The sequence below is a fragment of the Paramacrobiotus metropolitanus genome, unplaced genomic scaffold (assembly GCF_019649055.1).
Source record: "Paramacrobiotus metropolitanus isolate TYO unplaced genomic scaffold, Prichtersi_v1.0 Parri_scaffold0000122, whole genome shotgun sequence".
Taxonomy (NCBI): Eukaryota; Metazoa; Tardigrada; class Eutardigrada; order Parachela; family Macrobiotidae; genus Paramacrobiotus; species Paramacrobiotus metropolitanus.
The window spans coordinates 76,229-98,701 of record NW_026570342.1 but is presented as its reverse complement, the minus strand read 5'-3'; the positions used below and the strand labels follow the sequence as shown (position 1 = coordinate 98,701).

Genomic DNA, 22,473 nt, shown 5'->3' with positions numbered 1-22,473 from the left:
AGCCGCAGCCCCCGGCCAGCTATGTTTCTGACGCTTACCGCAAGTACACATATCTTGACATCTACCGTCACTTCAATGTCCGTCACATACAGCAGGTGTTAAAAAATTACTTTAAAAGCTTTGTACATGTAAATAAACTAAATACAATTTGTGATTTCTCGCACTCTTAGGATAAACTGTCGATCGGCCTTTTGCAGATCTGAGTTCTCTGATCTAAATTTATTTCAGTATAAAATGCTTAAACGTGCTTTTTATCTGGTGTTTATGTCTTACAGCGTGCCCGCGACTCGTTTAAATGTATGGTACATCAGACGCCAGACGGAGATGACTACAACATAACTCCCTGTTGTGGAAACATTATGTGCACGGAATGCTTTGCGACGCTAGTGCAGGATGAAATAAAAAAAAACAAGGACAAGAAAGCGGGAGAGCCGTTATTTCAACATCTGTGTCCTAGCTGTCGCAGGTGCGTCAGTTTTATTAATTTAAGTTCGTAATATACTTCTCATTTTCTTGATTCTGGCGTGTACGATTGTTTTATTTTTTACGCGCAGCCCGAACTGGAAGCAGCTACGCAATCTCGGATGGATAAAAGGAGCAGCTGATGACAGCGGCAAAACAGTGGACAGTATCCAGGCCGCCATCGCTGTTGGCGGTCGACCGCCATGTGAAGATGCGACTGCTCAGGCCTCTCTGCCAACCACCGTAAAGGCTTCTCCTCGGGCACAAATGGAATTTTGCCGGAACGTCGCTGAAATAATCTTTCCTGGCCTAGATGCCCGTGCCACCCAACTCGGCTACATCATGCTGACTGGTGTAGAATTGCGGTGGCTGTGGACTTTTGATCTGGCGTCACTGGATTACAATTTGTACAGGTAAGTGCTTTTAAATTCTGGTTTGAATAACACGTTCAGATCGTCTCTATTTATACCTTTTTTTGAAGATCGGATAATGACTTTTTGGAGGCCAGCGGAAGCCAGTACTATCGCATGTTGCACGCCAACGAAGCGACCGTATTTGATTACGGCAACGTCGCCAAACTGATGGAGAAGCTGGATACTCCTGTGGCCGCCGTCAAGAGTACGGCGCTGGCTGATTCGCTTTTCCGCCCATCCGGTCTGCTGGACAGTAAGGATACCACGGAATTTGTACTCCAGTGGATTAAACCGTCCGCTATTAAAGGGAAAGACGAAGTAATATTTGGATGTCGACATCCATAAACATATCGTTACCTCATTTTACTTTCTTCTTGTAGTATGTGCGAACGTTATTCGAGCGTTTTGGTTTATCCTGCATCCGCAAAGAGATCCCATATACCAAACCGCATGCAGTCCATGGACCCTGCAAGCCCAAATGCGCAAAGTGCCGAGTCTATGGCGCAATTCGAAATGAAGAACTCCACGTTTATAAAATGTAATTAGAAATTTGATAATTAAAAGAATTTATTTCAACATTCCGCTTTTTGTTTTAGGGACGGGGGCGAACGGTACGAAGTTACGTGTGCGCTGTGTGGGGTAGACATCGAGTGGAAGGAAATGCAGCGACATGTGCGAACAGTGCACATAGTGAGTGTAAGGTTCCCCGTTAATATCGGCTTTTTGGTGCACATGTGCCGGTCAACCTGCAGTTTTCATTTTCTAGGAATCGAAGTGGGATGTTTGTCGGTGCTGGGCTCCTTTACATGGTCGCTATGCTCCAAAAATTCCGCACGGAGTTAGCTGTCCGCTACGGACCTTCCCTTTGTTGACAGGAAAGCGCGGGGAATGTAACCGGCACAAACCCTTCCCTCCTACGCTCAAAACCCACGCCCCGCCGCCCTTTCCGGATAGAAAAGAGACCGTACGGGTTAAGTTGGATCTGGCTGTTCGAAATGGCCGAGCTTCGTGGGTGCTGTCGTGGCCTTTGTGAAGTCTCCGGGCGCCGTGCGGATTTGTTTCTTTTTTAACTTGGAAATTACTACAATTGTCGGTTGACCGACAGATACTTGTTCTTCTGTTACTTCACCGCGAACGCGTTATTTCGTTTGTAAAGAGAATTGTTTTGACGGGCGCTTTTGTTGTGACTTGTTGCTTTGGAAAGCAACGGATTGACAAGTTATATGGATTTTGATTCATTGGATAACTTAGATACAGATTCTGTGTTGATATAAATTACTATGCTGATCTGCTGCCAAAATCATGCCGTCGGCACATTTTATGATAATTGGCTTAACATTTGAGGTATGTTGATACAGTTTAGAACAAACTTTTTGACGAGGGGCTGCATCTAAATCTTCCCGATCGGAATGAACAGATTCTTTAATCGGTGCTGGAAGAGCCGGACGTTCACATTGCGGAGGCACTGAAGTTTCCAAAACTCCAAAAACCCACCTCTGAGGTCGGTGCATCCCGTAGACACACCTCCGACGTGTCTGTCGCCACAAAAACCACCTCCGAAACTTTGAAAACCACCTCGATGGTCGGCGTTTCTGGTGAGACCACCTCCGATGCGATTGTTACGTCAACTATGACCTCCGAGACGGAAAAAGTCCTCGGAGGTGGAGATCATGTACCAATCGGTGGAGCGCGAATCCCGCTTCACCGTTCCAGTTGCACACACGCCGCGCTCCCGCGTGACCTCCTTCCCGCGCGAATCCTGCGCCTCCCTCCCCGATATCAAAGAGCGGAGCACCACCCCGTCGCGCGGCGGCACCATGGTCCCGGCGGAGGCCCTGGAGAGTGTCCGGGAGACGCTCCACGCGGGATTACGCGAGATGCAGCGACTCCAGGCCCAAGCGGATCTGGTGCCAGTTCTCCAGGCGGAACTGGAGGCGCTGAAGAGGAAAAGAGCGGAGATGACCGTGGGAACGCAGACCAGTGAGAACATCCAACGCCCGGCGCTTCCGGAGTGGTTGGTCAGCCGCCGACGGGAGAAAGGGGAGTTGTTGGATGTGCTGAAGCAAGTGGCGGTGCGGGAGATGTCCCCGCTGGCTGTGGCCCGGGTGCGGGCGGTGCTAGAAGGGATCAGTCGCCGGGATGCGCTGGAGAAGGCCACCGAGACGGAGGAAGTGGGGAATGTGCAGCGGCGTTGCACGGATATCGGCGTGCTGAGTGGTAACTGGTAAGCATGTATTGCAGGCTTAAGACGTCACTGCTATGGAGTATACGGTGCTAATTCTTTGTTTGAATGTAAACAAGGAAACAGTTTTGCCAAGTTTTATTTTTAGTATGTTTATTTTATAATTGCATTTTCTTAATTTGGTTTTACTCACATATTTAATTTTTAATTCACTAATTTATTTTAATTTATTATTATAATTTTATAAAAAAAGTGCCGAGCACATGCAATCAGGCAATGTACAATTATATACATACCTATAACTAGTATGCTGAAAATGCATGATGGGGGGTTAAAACAGAAAGGCACGAGATTATCGTAGAGCAGTGGATATGCATCCAAATCCCTTGAAGGAATCACCATGTCCAGTATCTTATAGAGCGTAATTTGCATTGAAATTTGTTGTAGTCTTCTGTTTTTTAGACACACCGCGGCTGTCTGTACTGGTATTAATTTTGCTTGTCTGGTATGTTTTCTATTAACTTCATTTACTTACGTAACGGCAGCAAAAATACAGTATACTGCAGTTAGCGATTTAACGGTACAATTAGCGATTATAATTAGCGAGGTTACAACGCCCGTTTCATTTATTTAAAATTTCATAATGATTTATAATTTCATAATGTGAATGTCCTCTAAAAAGTCCGATTTTCCCTGCGATTTATGTGGAAAAGTGTGTTCCACTGCTCATGGAATCGCGCAACACCGAGACAGTGGAAAATGCAGGGAATCTCAAGCGAAGAACCTGCGCAGTCAGCAGACGATCGTCGTTCCTCCGAGTCCAGTGGTTCCCAGCCCTGAGAGCCTGAAAGCCACTTTATCTCGCGTCCGCCAGTCCAACCCAGTCCTTCCACGTGTTCCTGTGGGAGCCAGAGACGCGTGCGCGGATGCTTTCGCTGAGCTATTATCGGCCTGCTGCGACAACAATGATCTGCAAGCCTGGAGTGCATTAATCCTTTTCGCACCCACCATCTTGACAGCTCCCCCCACGAAATCTGGTAAAGGCCCATCGCTAGCTACTTCTGTGAAGAACAACCTCATTGGCAAACGATATGACAGCAAGCCTTCGAAAAAGAAACAACAAAAAGGCAAATCCACAGCAGCAGCTAAAGCCAAACGGGTTAATGCGCATCTGGAGTGTGGTGCCATTGGACGTGCTTTGAACGCCTTGGTATCACACGAGACCATCGCGCCGTTAACCGATGAAGTCATTGCGCTGTTAAAGGAAAAACATCCAGGTCGGCCCTGGATGCACCGGTGGGTAATGTGGATGCGGTCGCTGCTGATGTAACACACCGAGAACTGTTAGCTGCCCTTGAGTCGTTTGATGTAGGTACCTCCCCAGGACCGGATGGTCTCCGCGCTGATCACCTCAAAGATTTGCTATCCGCGCAAGGAGAGACCCGTCGAAAGCTGCTGGATGCACTGGTGAAATTTGCGAACCATTTACTGCAACGCGAAATCCCTGAAGAAGCCAGAGACGTGTTTTTCGGAGCGAATCTCTTCCCGTTTATAAAGCCTGATGGAGGTATTCGCCCCATAGCCTCTGGCTGTACACTCCGCCGTTTAATTGCTAAGATTGTGTGTTTCCGTTTGTCAGAAGATATGGGAGATTATTTTCGTCCCGTACAGTTTGGTTTTGGTACGAAGAGGGGAGCCGAAACAGTGGTGCACTGTGCGAGAGAGTTTTTACAGACCACATCGACAGAAGCACGTGCCTTTCTAAAGTTTGACTTTTCTAACGCCTTCAACACCGTCAGACGGGACAAGATTTTGAATGTAGTGAAGGAACGCATACCCGAATATTACAACTTCTTTTATTCGGCCTATGGAGAAGCTACAACGCTGTTCTGCGTTTCCCCCAGCACTGGAATCACCATTTTGTCGGACAGCGGTGTGCAGCAGGGCGATCCCAGTGCTCCTATGTTATATGGTTTACTAACTTTGGCGCCTTGTTCACTGTTAAAAACGCTCATTAATCTTTGGTACCTAGACGACGGTGTCAGTGCAGGTAGTCCGCCAACAGTCCGTGATGCCTTTTTGGAACTCCGCGGAGCGGCCGCTGAAATAGGCCTGGAACTAAACACGAGAAAATGTGAGCTGTACGTAGATGGGGAAGTGCCAGCGAACGCGCAGAAGTGGTCCGGATGTTCATGGAAGTGGCACCGGATATGCGCGTAGTCACGGCGGATAAGCTGGAGTTGTTGGGATCTCCTCTCTTAGCCGAAGCGGTTGAGGGCGCGTTGATGAAAAAGGTCGGTCAAACACAAGTGCTTGCCGACCAGCTCGGTATATTGCCTACTCATCAAGCCATATTTCTTTTAAAAAATTGCTTGTCGCTGCCGAAGTTGTTATACCTTCTTAGGACAGCAGAATGTTGGCAATACCCGGATGCGCTACAGAAGTTTGATGAAACGATACGGAGCAAGGCGGAACAGCTGACAAATGTATCAATGACCAATACAGTATGGGAGCAAGCTGCGCTACCCACGAGGTTTGGCGGATTGGGATTGGTAAAAGCAGCAGATGTGGCGCTCGCTGCTTATGCCTCATCGCTGCACGGAGTAGCCGACGTAGTGCACAGTATCGTCCGCAGTAACTCTGTCCAAGAGAAATGTACTCGCCTCACAGAAGCATGGACAAGTTGCTACACGGCAGACGCCCCCAGGACCGAAAACCGCCGTTTCCAGTCAGCTTGGACAGCAGTGCAGCACACCAGGACAGCGACCCGCATGTTGGAGAACGCCGACGTAATTACCCGCGCACGTTTGTTGGCTGCATCCTCATCGGAATCCCGCGCTTGGTTAGCTGCATTACCCGTTTCAATTTTTGGCAACTTGTTGGAGGACGCCCATTTACGCATAGCAGTGGCTCGACGATTGGGTGCACCGGTATGCCAACCGCACGTATGTCGCTGCGGATCCACAGTGGACAGTCTCGGTCACCACGGCCTGGTGTGTAAGCTGGCAAAAGGAAGACACGGTACTCATGCCGTGTTGAACGCCGCAACAAAAGAGCCCTGAATTCAGCGAGAGTGCCGTCGTCGCTTGAGCCACCGGGACTGGATAGAGGAGATGGGAAGCGGCCAGACGGAGTTACGGCTTTTCCCTGGCGCAATGGGAAGCCGTTGGTATGGGATGTCACTGTTGCCGATACCTTCGCCCAGACCTACATAGGCCATACATCACGTGTTCCTGGAAGCGCAGCGGAAGTGAGAGAGAATCAGAAGTTACGGAAGTACGATGGACTCGCGGATCGATACGTAGTACAACCTCTGGCTTTTGAAACTACGGGAACCTTTGGACCGCTAACCAAGAAATTTTTCAAAGATCTGTCAAGAAAGATTTGCGAATGTAGTGGTAACCCTCGGTCGGGAGAGTTTTTGCGTCAGAGAATCAGCACCGAGATACAACGCGGAAGTGCGGTGTCTGTCCTCGGAACATTTAATGAGATGCGAGACAACGAGGACGTTTTTTTAGCTTTTAGATTGGCTGATCGGGAATGATTAGTGCCCGATGTTGTTTTTCTTCTCAGCTCGGCTGTGATTTTGTTATTATTGAAATAAAGAAATTACACGGTACAATCATTAGACTCGTGCAGGTGACAAACTGGCCAAGCGCAGACTGTGCACTGTACAGTAAAATCGATAATGACGTAGGGCAGTGGCAATCAGCTTGCTCTGACGGCTTTTGGTAATATTCTCGTTGACCTCGTTGACCTAAACCAGTTTAATACACAATAAATTGATTAAATTTTCTAGAGACCAATTTTTAAATTTTATTGCGGAATCTGCATTGCCACAGGGTTGACTGCATTTAATTTTTTGCAATCATAATTTTGTTCATTATTCTATATGAATAATTATTCCAGTTTGTTCACAAACCGGACTCTTCGGTTCTATCACACGGTTCCGATTTGGTTTTTTTGGCGCTTTCACAACCGATCGTTTTACAGGTGATATTTCTGAAGATTCATCCCTCGCTGATTACGGTAAATGTGAATCGGAGGAAGTGGAGCAGTTGTCGATCGAATCACCGCAGTTGGTCGATTTCGGCATCGGCACTGATTCACCGGCGACGATTTCCATCGAAACCTGGACACTACCGGGTGAAACCACCGAAACCGCCACCAACACCGATCCCCTGCCAATCACCCACCCGCACAATTTTCCGCACCCCAAAAAAAATCGCCCAAACGAATTTCCCATAAAAAACGCCGAAATTCCCGGCAAAAGAAACCAATACCGGCAAACGCATACGAAAATCCCTTGTTAATCGAGGAGCCCGAGATTCCCCAGGAAACAGCCGAAGAACCGATTGATAATGAAAATGGGGAGAAATCAGCGGATAAGGCCGAGGTCACGGAATCCATCGCGGAAAACGGAGAGGACGATGAGAGCAATGAGAAATTGACACCGAGTGTCGAAGCAGTGCGGCCTTTGAGTGAAGATGATCCGTTGTCGCCGGGAGTGTCAACACACTCGGAGGAGCCGAGTGAGGACGAGGGCAGCTATGATCTGCGACACGGATATCTGTCCAACAAGTGCGGCGTGGAGGAGAAGCCCAGTGTGACCAAGATTTTCACTTCGATGACTACGAAGCGGTGTAAGTGGCGGGAGAGTTTTCCCGGCTTTAATTTCACGAAGTGGCTAACTGCATTATTCGCACTGCGATTGGTTTGGTTATCTAAACTCTATTTTCAAAATATTCTGGAAAATACTTGTTTCTCATTTACTTTGTAAAGAATTAATAATTTAAGATATGAACAGTGTAAAAATTATTTGCTTATGATTTTTTGAAAAACTTTATGCAAAAAAACCTTGAAGTTCAAGTGTGCAAAAATTTCAGGATCGTTTTCCTCTACAAGTTTCATTTTCAGGGCAAAAAATTTGCATACAATTTTTGTTGTTGCTTTGTACATTTTTTGTAGAGTATTTCGGCTTTTTCCTATTATGTAACTTGCATTTAAAACGTACCGCTCAGTTGCTGCTTAACTTTGGTTTCTACTTTCTAGTGACCTGATGATCCAGATCGTATTTAGAAGCTTGTAGACGCCGGAATTTCATTTAACTAGCGCATTAATCAGAAATTTCATGTCTACATTATGTAACATTTTTTTATGCTTTTTAGCGGTGTGATCAGCAAGGAAGTGATGGCCGCCTGCAAAGTCCTCAACGACTACCTGCAGCGCGAAGGCCGCTCGAATTCGCGCAGCAGCGAATCCAGCGTGAATGGATCATTACGAAAGCGCACCAGTAAAATCGTAAATTCCGTTTGATTTTTATATTTTCTGATTTTCCATTGGAACTTGTATTGAACAGGACCGTTGTATCCGCATGATCGAGGAGGAGTGGTTCCGCGTGGCGGGCCAGAAGAACGCAACGCGCAACTAGTCAACGACTACCTCGACGCCTTCGGGGGAATGTCCAAGGCGTTGCTGCACAAAGTCGTCAATTTGGCCGACAACAATGTAAGTTGATTTCGGTCGAATATTAACAGTAACTAAAATTAGTAGAGTAATTAATTTTATTGTCAACACTGTTATAAGTCCATAAGGAATGCTTCTTGTACCGTCCGCAGACTCACGCTGCTACGATATTTTCCGTACAATTTGCGCCCCCTTTAAAATGAATATTTTCTAAATTCAGGAAGCTTTTCGAAAAAAACCTTTACAGATTTATCCTCATCTGTTGCTTCGTTAACTGTTACGCTGATTTAGGCGAATGTAGAGATTGTTGATTTTCGTAGTGCATGGGCAGGATAAAGTCGTCGGCCGGATGTAGGATAAATTTAACGTACATGCTTTAGAAACAAAGTTAGAATTTGCGGAATTTAGCTATACTGCATATTCTTTTTATGATTTGTTTTTACGACAGTCTAAGATTTGCATCGTACAAACTGAAAACTGTGAAATTTTCGGCTCCTGAATTGATCTGCCGGTTAAAATTTTGACTTGTGTGGACAGGGCAACACGGTGCTGCACTACGCCATCTTGCAGAAGCACTTGGACGTGGTCAGCGTCCTGCTGGACTCCAAAGTCTGCGACGTGGACAGCGTCAACCGCGCCGGATACACGCCCACCATGCTGGCCTCGCTGGCGCATCTGGCCACCAACACCGACCAGCTGGTCGCTCTTCAAACTCGGCGACGTCAACCGCAAAGCGCACCAGGTCAGTGAAACAAGGCTGAAAATTCAATGAATTTTTTTCCTGATTTACTGGCTTGTAGAGAAACTTGGTGAAAAATAGCTTGGAAAGCAAACTCTTAATCTTATAAAGTGGTGTAATGTATTGAACGAACGGCATTATCTTTTATTATGTCCGCTCGGGACAGCAGCAAACAACCCACTAAACTCTAAACATGGCAACAATAACGGACAACAACAATACCGTTGCTACGGCACGTTAGCCCTAGGCCATTATCCATTTCACGAGATACTCGTACAACCTTTGTACGAGTACTTAAGTACATATACTACAAGTGCCAACAATACATTGTAAATAATATGATTGTGTTTTATGCAGCCATTCGTAGAAATAATCCAGCTAATCAGTACTTTACTTACAAAAATGATTTACTAAACAAAAAAGTGAAGAAAATTCTGATACGAAATACTGCAAATAATAATAAACATGACGAAATAAAATGGAAAAACATTCACTAATAAATATAAATAAATCTTAAAATACTGGAAAAAATTCTGAAAATTTATGGTGATTATTTCATTTTGTTTGTCAGCATGGACAAAGGCGCTGATGCTGGCGGTGAGTCATGGTCGGTTAGACACGGTGCGGCTGCTGCCGGAGCGGACGTTAACATCCAGGTAAATTTCCTATAATAATCCTCGCCTGTGATTTGTTTCGAAAATATTGTTGGAAACGCAAAATAAAAATGTCGGACAACTGAGTCGAAGATAATTAATGGTGGTTGTGTAACTTGTGTTTTGCGATCAGGACGACGACGGCTCGACGGCGCTGATGTGCGCCAGCGAGCACGGACACCTGGAGATCGTCCGGTTGTTGTTAGGCCATCCGGACACCGACGCCCATCTCACTGATAAGGTTTTTTGTTTTTTTTTTTTTAGCGTCGATCACCTTTAATAAGTATCACTCGTAAGTACTAACTAAGTACTCGAAACAACACAAATTCATAAGAAAAACACTTCCTCAATGCTATCCTGATCGGGGATTGTACCCATCACACATATAGCATTTCCTCGTTGAATTTGAACAGATAGCCGCTGCTTAAAAAACTCTTTCGCCCGCTTCTGGCCTGTGGCGGTTGCTATCCCGTTTCCAACCTTGTCAACGAGCATTTTCGTACCGTCCCCCCATGGTCCGTAAATTTCAATCGCTGCCGCTGTGAGGTTGTATCTTGGTAAAAGCCAGGCGTGTTTGATCAGTTTGGCCCGTTCCGCCAGCTCGGCAGCGGCTCCAACGTTCAGAAAGGTGCGGTCGATATACGAAGCAGCGAGTGTGTCAACGCAGGTCACGTCAATAGCAAGCGGTTTACCGCGCTCCCAGGGTATAAGAGTAATCACGTCCGGCCTCTTGCGATCTTTCACTGAGAGACCTTTTGGTTCCATTTTCGCTGGAAAACCGGCGGTCTTCAGTCCGCGGGTGAATTCCGCGCTGATGCCATCGTGCCGTGGCAGCCTTCCGGCTGACCGCTTACAACGGAGCCCGTGCCGGCCCAATTCATCGACTTGTCCGCCACAAACGCACACGTGGGGAGTGACTATTGGTGCTCCCAGACGTAGCGCTACACTTATACGGAAGGCGTTGTTGTCCAATAAGTTTCCGAGACATGCTGCAGGCAAAGCATGAATCCATGCACCGGATTCAGGCACTGACACCGCCTTCAAGTGTGCGACTTCTTCTTTTGTAGTCCGTAATTCAGTCAAACTGGAAAACGCATGTAGTATTGCCGGTGTATCCCACGCTTTCTGGACATGCCTGAACGCCTCAGTAGGAAGTTCGTCCGTATCCGCTAACAATTTCCATGCTAGTGTAGCAGTGGTTATATCCGTGGCGGGCAACGTAGGTTAGCCGCGATAAGGTTAGCCGCGATTCCGTTATTCATCTGCATTATCAATCCCGCACGTTTGCTGGTTATATATTTCTTGTTTAAAAAAACTGGTGATGATTGGACGGTGATGATTGGACGCTAGTATTTGGCGTAGTTCTAGCGGTTGCGATTGTTTTTCAAAGCTGAGTATCGAAATTCAGATGTTTGTAGTACAAAGGCTTAATATGGCTGACCTCAAGAAAAACGGCCTAGACTCCGACTCTGATTCTGACCACTCAAAGTCTGACTCTGACTCTGAAGGTTTCTTAGGTTTCTTAATAGGTTTCTTAGGTTTCTTAATAGGTTTCTTTGGTTTCTTAGGTTTCTTAAGTTATTCTTAGGTTATTCAGTCAAAGTCAGAGTTTGGACAGTCAGAGTCAGACTTTGAGTAGTCAGAGTCAGAGTTTGAGCGGTCAGAGTCTGAGTCAGAGTCAGAGCTTGAGCGCGGGCAAAAAACGTGTCACTAACGTAAAACTAAACAGTAAAAATTATTAAAGCCGATTTAAAATCATTTTCGGATGTGAATTGTAAATTTTTTAAAAAGCATAATTTATAAATTTTTATCTGTAATCGTAATTATGTAATTAGACTGAATATTTTCGGGCTTTAATTCTTTTTGAAATTCACGATTTTTCAATAAATTTTTTTGTGTACAGGATGGGATGTGTGCCCTGTACGTGGCGCTGGAGGCGCAGCACAAGGACATCGCGGCGCTGATCTACGCCCGCACCACCCTCGGACCGGGCGACAGTCTGTCGCATTCACGGCCATCCACGGCGTCCGTGTCGTCATCGTCGTCCGGCGAACCACATGAAGTGTCCAGGATTCCGCGCTCCCCAACTGTACAGTGCCGTCTTATATTTTTACGTATTTTTTCTTTTCTATATATGTATTTTTATAAGTTTATCAAGAAACGAGTATTAATGGTTTGTGTTTATTAATTGTTCTACTAAAACAATTATGAGCATACGCTCGAGTACTGGGATATTTGTATTTGTTTGTTTTAACTGACGTCAAATTTCCCGACGCGTTAACAGACGATTTTTTTCCTGTTAACTGTGAGGGTGGCTTCGGAGTGATCTAACCGTGGCACCGTACCACGGAAAGGGAAAGTGCCACGGAACGGGATGCTGCTCGCGGCAGACTGATCCTCTGAGGCATCCTGCCTTCCTCATGACGCATTAGGTGGGTCTACTTTCGGTTTTGACAATGGTTCGTGATCAGCCATGCCCACATTGCCCAAGACTTTTTACACAGGGCGCTGGCCTGAAGCTACACGTGCGCGCATGTTCCCAGAAGCAGGCCTCGGGTTCCTCGTCCACTCTTCCTTCACCAGCCCCTCCTCGAGGTCCCCAGAAGCATCCCCTGCTTTCTTTTCTTGAAGGAGGCCGCTATCACATCCCCAAACGAATTCCCAAAGCAGTACGGCACCAGTGCGCTCGAACACTGTCGGAACTCGTCCGGGACTGCGTGCGCACCAATAATTCAGCGAGCTGGACCGCTTTGCTGCTGTTCGCACCATCTGCTCTGTCGCTCCCCCCGGCAAAGTCCCTACGGAAAGAGTCCCTTGCATCAGTTGTGAGAAAAAACTTGGCTGATCTGTCCCTGGAAAAGCGCCAAACGGTACCCCGCCGGGAACAGGGGAAAAAAGCAAACCCCAAACCCGACCGATTGCGCTCCCAGGTAATATCTATGATGCAGGATGGTAACGTTAAAGGGGCTATACGAGTACTACTTGCGGAGGACAAGCTCGCAGAGTTGGATGCCCGTACAGTGGAGTCACTGCGCGCTAAACATCCTCCTGCACCAGATGATTGCCTGTTCCCCCCGCCACCTAAGGAGACAATACAGACTCATGCTGTTTCGCCAGCGGAACTCATGGCAGCGGTATTTAGTTTCCCGCCCGGATCAGCCGGAGGAGTTTTTGGCCTCCGGCCACAGCACCTTAAAGATCTTCTTGGCCGAAAGGACGACACACAAAGCGAGCTCTGTACAGGGCTTTCGGATTTATCCACTATGGTGCTACGTAAAGATGTGCCCGAGGATATCAGGCCATTTCTGTTCGGAGCAAATCTGATCCCACTAGCGAAAAAGGACGGCGGTGTACGGCCGATAGCTATTGGTGACACCTTCCGAAGATTGTGGTCCAAGATTGTCAGCAAGCGATGTGCGGATGAAGCAGCTGCATTATTCAGCCCTTCGCAAGTTGGCTTTGGGGTTCGAGGAGGAGCTGAAGCGGCGGTGCATGCAGTGCGAAGCTACATAGAGACCGATCACACTGACGCTCGGGTGATTGTTAAGCTGGATTTTCGTAATGCTTTCAACACACTACGCCGTGATGTTCTTCTTGCCGCTGTTAAATCTAGATTTCCAGCCTACTACCGGTATTTTTGGCAGTGTTACCGACATCCGTCCTACCTATCCTGCGGTGAATCTCAGCTGTCTTCAGAGACGGGAGTGCAACAAGGTGACCCGAATGGTCCTTTTGGCTACAGCTTGGCAACACTTCCACTCTATTCAGATCTGCCGTGTGAAGTATCTGTGGGTTTTTTGGACGATGTAACGCTAGCTGGACATGCGGAAAAAGTGATCGCGGCTATTCGGCTCATCATTACTCGCGGTTTTAAGATGGGTCTGGAGTTGAATCCAGATAAATGTGAAGTATACGGTGTGGGACGTTTTTCTGCGGATCGCATGCACGCCGTGCAGACGGTGCTCGATGTCTGGCCAGCAATGCATGCCACCAAGGAAGAAGATCTGGTGTTGCTGGGAGCGCCGTTAACGTCAGCAGCTTGTGAAAAGTTTCTACGCAGCAAATCAATTCAACTGAAAGATTTCCTTGGCCGTTTAAAAGAAATACCAGCACACATCAGTCTGTACCTGCTGAAAAACTGCCTGCTGATCCCAAAGTTACTGTATGGTTTTCGTACAGCTAGATGCTACGAGCATTTGGCCCTTATTGATGTCATGGACGAATGCGTACGTACCGGCATGCAATCAATCCTGAATGTGCGGGTTAATGATCGTCAGTGGAGCCAAATGACGCTGCCAGTAAGGGATGGTGGATTGGGACTACGGACTACTAAATCGCTAGTTTTTCCTGCCTTTTTGGCATCGGCGTATTCGGTAGTGTCGTTGGTTTCGAAAATCTACGAGTCCACTACGGCAGCTCTCATCGATCCAGTTGTTCAGAAGTGGGTAGAAGGAACTAATTGTGAACCTCCAGCCGAAGACTGTAGGATGTTTCAGCATACTTGGGATCGTCCAGCTATAGACCTGGTCGTTTTGTCGCTGAAGTCAACTGCCTCAAACGAAACGGACAAAGCAGTGCTCCTTGCTGCCCTTCATCGAGAATCCGGAGCATGGATAAATGCCCTTCCAGCACCAAGTCTGCGTACACTCCTACGTGACGAGGAAGTCAGAGTGGGTGTCGCCCTTCGATTCGGACTTCCCGTGGTAGAAGAGCATCACTGCGCGAATTGCGGAAGCCTCGTGGAAGTAAATGGCCATCACGGTCTATCCTGTTCAAGCAGCAAGGGGAGATGGTCACGTCATACTGAATTGAACAACGAAGTTAAACGCTCCTTGGAGACTGCGGGTTACCCTTGTCAGTCCGAACCGTCGGGCCTGTCAAATAAAGAAAACAAACGTCCCGATGGTATGACTTTGATTCCTGTACGCGATGGGAAGGCGGTTGTGTGGGATGCAACGTGCTGGGACACTAGCCGTCTCTCACGTGCACGCTAGTTCTTTGAAAGCCGGAAGTGTAGCGCAGATGGCAGAAGACTACAAGCGCCGGAAATACGCCTTCGTCGAGGATTTGGGATATCTTTTCTACGCTCTGGCCGTCGAGACACTTGGGACATTTGGATTGGCTTTCTCGGAGCTAATCCGTTTCGTCGGCCGCAAGATTCGTGTCATTACCGGAGAGCCTCGATCTACAGCCTTTTTGAGACAACGTTTAAGTTTAGCTGTAGTCAGAGGGAATGCAGCGGCTGTTTTGGGTACATTTAACGCACGTACTAAATTCACGAAAGACGCTAATGATTTTGGATGTTTTTTCAATGTTTAAAATTCGGAACTTTTATTAGTGTAAACCCGCGCAGGCGTATTGTTATGTGTAATGGCAGATGCCGATTAAAGATCATTTTTAGAAACGAGTATCAATTAACACCAGTTGTAATTCTAACAATTTGATTCAAAAATTTAGTTAATTTATTTGATTAAGAATTTGATTATTTAAGTAATGTATAAATCAACTGAAGAATTATATTTAACTGTTTATTTAAAATTTTTTGTTTTGTGGGTTCCCTTAAAGGCGCCGAAACGCAACACGAACGGCAACGGTCACGCCGCGGAGACGAGCCGGGTCGGCTTCGCGCGGAAACTGAACCACACCACGTCCACCATGTGAAACGAGTGGGCGTGGCTGCTTGGGAAAACAGAGTATTTTCTCCTGCTTTTTATGTTTTCGTTTTCCCAAAGCGTTTGTTTGTAACATGATTTGTTTGCCTGTAAATTTGCATTAGCCACAAAGATGCCCTTGAAAATTACAGCTTGAGGGAAAAAATCGTCGCACTGCTGTACAGCCCGTTGCTTTCAAGTTTCAATCGACAAGCATCGAAATGTGGGCAACAAAAAATAATAAAATCTCAACGCGAACCATGAAATATGTTGATGGCGATGCTAAAAGGGTCCAGAAGTTTCGTGACATCTGCAAATTTCAAGTATTTGTTATAAATGTCAGAATAGTGAAAATTACAGTTAGTCGACGCTGTTTGCTTTACGGACGCTTACTCAATAAGGATTCCGGACCGGGCGCAAATGCAACGGTATTCTCCGCAGTGTTCCATCACTTCCACATGCACGTACACACGACTGGTCAATGACCAGTGGCCAGGCCGGCCACAGCCAGATGGATATATAAACAACGACAATGTGACCTTTACAAGTGCACGCGAGAACTGGTACTTGAGCTCTGTACAGTAGGCTCTGATCCGTACCTTGTACTCCGCCAGAATCAGAATCTGCCCCATAACGAAGGGGTTACGGTTCTGTTGAAAGCTGGTTATATAGTTTCACGTCACGTACGACTGATACGAGCATAGCAGTATGCGTAAGGCGCAGTGACTACTGCAAGTTGACAAATAAGAAATTTCCAAAATTTCATATCGCAGAAGTTTTATTTTGGGCATGTTTTCGATCGTCTTGATTATCGATTATCGGCTTTGCGAGCCGGCAGGATAGTTTTTAAATTAACTGCTTTTTAATGATTTTAACTCCCGAGGATCCTCTTCGCCGGGGATGATTTTGTCCTGACACAGATAATTATCAAAATGTCATCTTGCAGCATATGTCTTGCACTGACATGTGGAATGCGTGTTGTGCCGATGAATTACAAGCTGTGAATAGAATTATGTCAACTGACCTCTTTTGTCGGTTTTTGCGTTGCTGACTGTCCCATTTTCCGCTGTACCTTTGGCTTTACAAGTGTACCGAGGAAAATGCGCGGCTTTCTTAATAAATGTGTAATAGTGAAGGAAATTTATTCATGATGTGGAACTTAATTTTAATTTATAATCGTCGAGAATTTAAGAGGAACAGGCAGTACACGTTCTGCTCTGGCGGCGAATCTTGTTGGTAAAAATGTTAAAGCATCGTTTCCGGTGAAAATGTTTTGATTAAGTCCGTGAGAACGCGAGGCGGGTGAATTATTCAAAGATAATGAAGCAGAAAGCCAGCAGGTCCGACCACGCCCCTGACGAGGCATTAAACGACATGTTTTCAATCAGTTTTGAATAACTACTATTGCGCGTCATTTTGGCAGATTTTTCTTACCATGATGAAGAAAAATATTGAGATGAAAATGAAGATTATGAAGGTATTAACGGTATTAACGGTTTTTCTATACGCTGGGTGAAAAACGGTAATCTTTTATTGATTTTATTTGCGTTAATTTGGCAATGTTGTTTTTGCACATGTCAGTATGCATGTAAGTATGCAACGAGATTCAGAATCAACTTTTGTGCCACTGAACTACGATAGCAGACGTACGGTAAACGACCATCTAGACATCTGTGTTTGTCGTGTTCGACAATCAAATTAATAAGTTTAGTGCTTCCAAAAAATTGGTGCGTGAGTCTTTAAAGATCATGATCTCTGAAGTTTCGCTCATGGTCAACTGTTGGTTTGTGTATTCTATAATAATTATTAATACAAACTAAATTTTATACGCATTTATTTGGCAGTGTATCATTCCGCATATCGTAGATTTGTTTTACAAAGAATTTGCACATAATCTGCAACCACGGGCAGCTATAATTTTATTTTTTTCTGTCACAGTTGGAGGGTGATCGGTGACGGAACCTCTGCGAACGGGAATAAAAACGGGACAAGTACTGTATTTACACGATATTAAAGGACAGAGAAATTCCCAGGACCGCCCGCACTAGCTGTCGGTTCCTTTGACATCAATGGAGCCGACGCCTAGTGCGGGCGGTCCTGGGGTTTTCTGTCCCTTAATATCGTGTAAATACTGTAGCGATAGTATTTGTACGAACGATAAGACCGCCCAGTTATGATTCATTCCATCGCGTTATGAATTTGTGTCCACTTTTCCGGCTAGTTTCCTTTCTCATGAATTTCTAGAATTCAGTCTTGACACTCGCTTGCTACAGCTTGCATCTACTTGATTGTTCCTCTTGCTGAAACCCTTGCTTACAACCTTGCTGTGTTCTTGATTCCCTTGTCATTAAACATGCCTTGAGTTACGTTGTTGCGTTTGACCGCTTGGGATGAACTAGCGTCATCCCAATCGGAGCCACCTGTGTAATTGCGTTACATCTGTAAGAGCGTCCTCGGCCAGCATCGTTGCCGGCCGTGCCACCTTTCACACCAACAGCCGTTTAATCGTGGTAAAGGCTGATCGCCACCCCACTAGAACAGTAGCCAGATAGGCCACTGTTACATGGCGCTCCTGTAAAGAACCATTCCACCTGGACGCCTGCATATACCAGCAATTTCCATAATATCACCACTTCCCACACCAACCAGCGGAAGTCCCGGAACGGATCGCCGTTTCGTGAGTGTTTACTGTGTCCGTTGACGCAGTGAGATTTGCTTTTTTCGGTCTTGATACATTAATAACATCAAAGTTTTATATTAATTTTCCGAACGCTAAATTAATTAATATCACTGTTCCTGTTACGATGCCATTTTATCAGAAAATCTTAAAACTGCGAATATAGAAAAATAATTTTTGCTGCATTATTTGTTCGCGCTTTGGCTAATCGTTATATTACCGTTGTTCACCCGGCGCCGCTGTGCCGCCGTGGTCTGGTTCGCGCCAAAACTTCCTTGTGTATCGTAAACACTGGTCTAGATGCTCTGAGAGCACAACATTAACTGTCATGGTCCACCAGTTCAATGGAATCTGAGGAAATAAATTTGCAGTCTCAGCTTGGTGAACTCACCAAGGCGCAGTTGCAGGACATCAGCAACAGTCTAAACGTGTACATTAATCGGAAAGTCTCTAGGTCAGGTTATGTTGATAAATTATCTTCCTACATGTTAAAGCACAACATTACTTTGCCGAACACTTGTGTCAACAATGATAACACTGGAAAGATTAACGCGCTTTCCCTGTCGACATTACACGCAGCGTCAACGTCTGCTGTCCAGTCTTGGTCCTCTGCCCAACCGGCCCGCAGCCTTACACATGCACCGTCAAGGAAAAACAGTGGACAGAGCGCAGTGCGTGGGAATACAGCATGCACTCACATCAGCCACACAGAACCGGTGCTTCGACACGACAGATTGGAGCAACGTTATAAACAGAAAGAAACATTAATTACCTTTTCAGATGATGAGCCTTCCGATGAGTCACTCACTCAACGTGCTTTGCACAGCGCTCCGTTAGCAACCGCACAGAGAGAGCATGCCGCGCACACAGCCGCGCAGCACGCCGCATCCGCTCATACCGATACAAACATTACTACTGTACAACTGCCGCTTGATATTAACCGCTTGGTACAAGTGCTCGCGTTACAGTCGCGTTACGGATATACTGCAAAAGATTTCAATATTAAAGTTTTTAATGATACTCCTGATTATATTATCACTGCGTTCTTTCAACAATTCGAAAGAGCTGCTGACGCAATTGGATGGAGTTCAGAAGATAGAATTTGTATCTTACCTACATACTTTGGTGATGAAGCACGTCTGTATTTTGAGCGCAGTTGGCCCACATGTTCGAAATTAAATTATGAAGAGTGGAAATGCAAATTAATTGACCGCTTTTTCCCTGAAGATTACTTAATAAAGAAACGCATTGAATTATCAAAAAAGGTGTTCAAGAAAGGGTCAAATATTGAGACATTTCTGATGGAGTTGGAAATTCTGTTTAACGAAATAGATCCTCAAATGTCTGATTCGCATAAACTTGTTGAACTTCACCGCGCATTTTACAATATGCCAGAATACAGGAAATATCTTATAGTTTCTCGCGCAGTTACTTTCTCTGAAGCTCGTTCTGTACTTGAAAAAGTAGCTGCTGCCGACACCGCAGTAAACACTGCTGTACAGTCAGCTCAAACTGAAATTAAACTCTCCGACACCTGTAACCGTCACAGTGACAACAAGGGTACCGACGCCCAGCGACACCGTACTCGCCAGGAACATTATAATTCTTCAGATGACCATCGGTCATCCAGCCCGAGACGGCATCTTGTACGTGCTGATTCTTATCACCTCCGTAGAAATACTAATGGCAACCGGTCACCCAGTGAGCACCGCCGCTGCTCACGTTCCCCGAATTACCGTGCTCAGCGCCGTCCCTGCTCGCCCGACAGCGATTACAGCGCTGATAATCGCCGTACACATTACCGGGAATACCACAACCACACACTCGAGAGTGATCGTCGTTACACACATTATCGTGACCAGCACGGTAGTCCTTCGCCCAAACGTGACTACACAAAATACTGTAATCGAAAAAATTACAATGCGGAAAAGAGAATACATCCTAAATTTATTGATTTCGACAGCTACAGATTAAATAATGGAAAATTATTTTGTCCTAAATGTCTGGATTTCTTCCATTCGTATGGAGAATGCACCAACTACAGCACCAATGACAAACATATCATACCGCGTATATGCCCTGATGACATTAAAGTTAAAGTTCAAGGAGAATATGACGATTACATTAATTGCACGGTAGAACGCAAAGGAATTTCATTTCTATTTAGTAGGCAGTGGAAAAGAATGAACACCTACAGGAAAGGAGGAACGTACGGCTATGACTACGTACCTCCCGTGTTTTACAGTGTTACGGAAATTAACCACTACGGCAGCCGCTCAGAAAACACGGCATCACGTTGCAGAAAAATATTAATTGAACATCGAGAGAGTATGCGCACATCCGATTTTCTCAAACCGCGAACGCCTTATATTAATTCGCCTGTTGCTAAAAGTGTAAGCAAAAATTGCTCAAATTGTTCCGCTGTTTCAAATAAAAACATTACGATTTCACAAAAACTAAAGAAGTGTGAAAAATTAATTACTGAAATCTCCGCATTGGTATCGCCAAAATTAAAGTCAATTGTCGAAAGCGAAGAGGTCACACAGACACTACAGACTTCCTTAGTACAAGTGCCGAAAGTTAAATTGCCAAAGATATCGAAAACAAAATTAAAGCCGGCGACATTAAAATCGAAATTAAAAGCAATGGTCTCCATAATCCAGAGTATTCGTCAGTCCTCATTCTACCGGCAGTTAATGAGACAACCGCATAAAATTACTCACCCAAACGCCGGCACACTGCCGTTATGTGAAACTCCCACTACTCCCCCACATCGCCGGATAAACGCGGAAAATTTCCGGATACCGTGAGGGACCCCTTCCCATTCCCGGACATTCCCAGCGGAACCTGACTGTAGGATCCTTCCGATCGCCGGATGGATTCTCGTGGTTGTTCAACGTGAGGGACCACCACGCCGTGCCTTAAGGATCATCCCGGACCATTGTGTTATACTGTTTACTAATTCCTAACGCTTTATTTTCCTGTTTTCTTGTATCATTTGTTTTGTTGTCTTGATGAGACAGGTATATCTCACCGCTACCGTGAGGGATGTAGCGATAGTATTTGTACGAACGATAAGACCGCCCAGTTATGATTCATTCCATCGCGTTATGAATTTGTGTCCACTTTTCCGGCTAGTTTCCTTTCTCATGAATTTCTAGAATTCAGTCTTGACACTCGCTTGCTACAGCTTGCATCTACTTGATTGTTCCTCTTGCTGAAACCCTTGCTTACAACCTTGCTGTGTTCTTGATTCCCTTGTCATTAAACATGCCTTGAGTTACGTTGTTGCGTTTGACCGCTTGGGATGAACTAGCGTCATCCCAATCGGAGCCACCTATGTAATTGCGTTACATCTGTAAGAGCGTCCTCGGCCAGCATCGTTGCCGGCCGTGCCACCTTTCACACCAACAGCCGTTTAATCGTGGTAAAGGCTGATCGCCACCCACTAGAACAGTAGCCAGATAGGCCACTGTTACAATACAGTACGTGTTTAATCTGCCCTATTGTTGGACCGATGCGGGAGCATTAGACAAATTCGCGATCCTCTGGGGAGCGTTTCGCGAGCGGTGTCGCTGTTGAGCGTCATTGAAAATGCCGGATATGAGCGTGCTGGACGAGGTGCTGCTGTAGATCGCCCAGACCGCCGCCGCGTCGCGACCGCGCAGCAGTCTGGATGTCTGACGGAATATAGCAGTACAGTACGTAATGTTACGGCTTTACTCGTACTTTCCATTATTCGCTGTACTTTCTCGACGTTTCTCTTTTGTGTTCGGATTTACTTTTGGCTATTTCTACACGGATGCGCCGTGTCTATATAAGTCCGTGAGTGGCAGTACTTTGGGGATCAGTTCTCTCATTATGAGTGTTGGCAGTTTCGGAGTTTCTAATTAAAATATCGTCGGAGATGCAGTTCTCGCTTCGCGTAGATTCGTAGACTTAGCTATGCCACATTGAGATTATCAGCTCATACTCTGTCGTTGAGTAGGTCGGTAGGATAGATTATTACGGTAATTATTCCTATCGTACTGATCTCTCCGTCATGTCAACGGAAACCATGCGGGAGACACTGGGCACCGGTAAGTAAAATTCAATTGTTCGTGATTTTTTGGCAGCGGTAGATAGCCCCTTTGGTAGTTTTATAATTCGTCTATCGTCTATGTAATTTTATCTAGAAAAACAGAAAATCAGGAGAACAAGCATTTACTGTAGTTTCTCAAAAAACTATGA

At 45.8% G+C, this 22,473-nt stretch overlaps 3 protein-coding genes across 4 annotated transcripts; all 3 read left to right on the top strand.

The window, feature by feature from the left end:
* The first annotated feature begins 254 nt into the window (after positions 1 to 254).
* LOC129598421 (uncharacterized) lies at positions 255 to 2,230 on the top strand. Its single transcript, XM_055496314.1, has 6 exons — positions 255 to 466; positions 555 to 831; positions 957 to 1,193; positions 1,256 to 1,413; positions 1,472 to 1,565; positions 1,642 to 2,230. The coding sequence occupies exons 1-6, from the start codon at positions 300 to 302 to the stop codon at positions 1,906 to 1,908; spliced, it is 1,200 nt and encodes a 399-aa protein (XP_055352289.1). The 5' UTR covers positions 255 to 299; the 3' UTR covers positions 1,909 to 2,230.
* Positions 2,231 to 4,484: 2,254 nt separating this feature from the next.
* Positions 4,485 to 6,666, top strand: LOC129598426 (uncharacterized). Of its 2 annotated transcripts, none has more exons than XR_008691693.1 (3): positions 4,485 to 4,624; positions 4,697 to 5,351; positions 5,462 to 6,666. XR_008691693.1 is itself a non-coding variant. In XM_055496319.1 (3 exons), exons 2-3 carry the CDS (start codon positions 5,244 to 5,246, stop codon positions 6,599 to 6,601), a joined length of 1,323 nt encoding a protein of 440 aa, XP_055352294.1. In that variant the 5' UTR covers positions 4,485 to 4,624; positions 4,697 to 5,243; the 3' UTR covers positions 6,602 to 6,666. The 2 variants fall into 2 exon arrangements, 1 of the variants encoding a protein (XP_055352294.1); XM_055496319.1 differs by having other exon boundaries at positions 4,697 to 6,117; positions 6,153 to 6,666.
* A 2,521-nt stretch (positions 6,667 to 9,187) lies between these two features.
* LOC129598424 (KN motif and ankyrin repeat domain-containing protein 1-like) lies at positions 9,188 to 15,637 on the top strand. Its single transcript, XM_055496316.1, has 5 exons — positions 9,188 to 9,265; positions 9,834 to 9,918; positions 10,049 to 10,156; positions 11,819 to 12,004; positions 15,481 to 15,637. Exons 2-5 carry the CDS (start codon positions 9,835 to 9,837, stop codon positions 15,574 to 15,576), a joined length of 474 nt encoding a protein of 157 aa, XP_055352291.1. The 5' UTR covers positions 9,188 to 9,265; position 9,834; the 3' UTR covers positions 15,577 to 15,637.
* Positions 15,638 to 22,473: the final 6,836 nt, after the last annotated feature.

Bases quoted from the DNA above. Each gene is read 5' to 3' on its own strand.
- LOC129598421 (XM_055496314.1), top strand. From the start codon at position 300: ATGGTACATCAGACGCCAGACGGAGATGACTACAACATAACTCCCTGT. The intron at 1,194-1,255 runs GTAATATTTGGA...TTCTTCTTGTAG, and splicing joins CTATTAAAGGGAAAGACGAA to TATGTGCGAACGTTATTCGA. The intron at 1,566-1,641 runs GTGAGTGTAAGG...TTCATTTTCTAG, and splicing joins ATGTGCGAACAGTGCACATA to GAATCGAAGTGGGATGTTTG.
- LOC129598426 (XM_055496319.1), top strand. From the start codon at position 5,244: ATGTTCATGGAAGTGGCACCGGATATGCGCGTAGTCACGGCGGATAAG. The intron at 6,118-6,152 runs GAATTCAGCGAG...CGCTTGAGCCAC, and splicing joins CGCCGCAACAAAAGAGCCCT to CGGGACTGGATAGAGGAGAT.
- LOC129598424 (XM_055496316.1), top strand. From the start codon at position 9,835: ATGGACAAAGGCGCTGATGCTGGCGGTGAGTCATGGTCGGTTAGACAC. The intron at 9,919-10,048 runs GTAAATTTCCTA...TTTTGCGATCAG, and splicing joins GAGCGGACGTTAACATCCAG to GACGACGACGGCTCGACGGC. The intron at 10,157-11,818 runs GTTTTTTGTTTT...TTTTGTGTACAG, and splicing joins ACGCCCATCTCACTGATAAG to GATGGGATGTGTGCCCTGTA.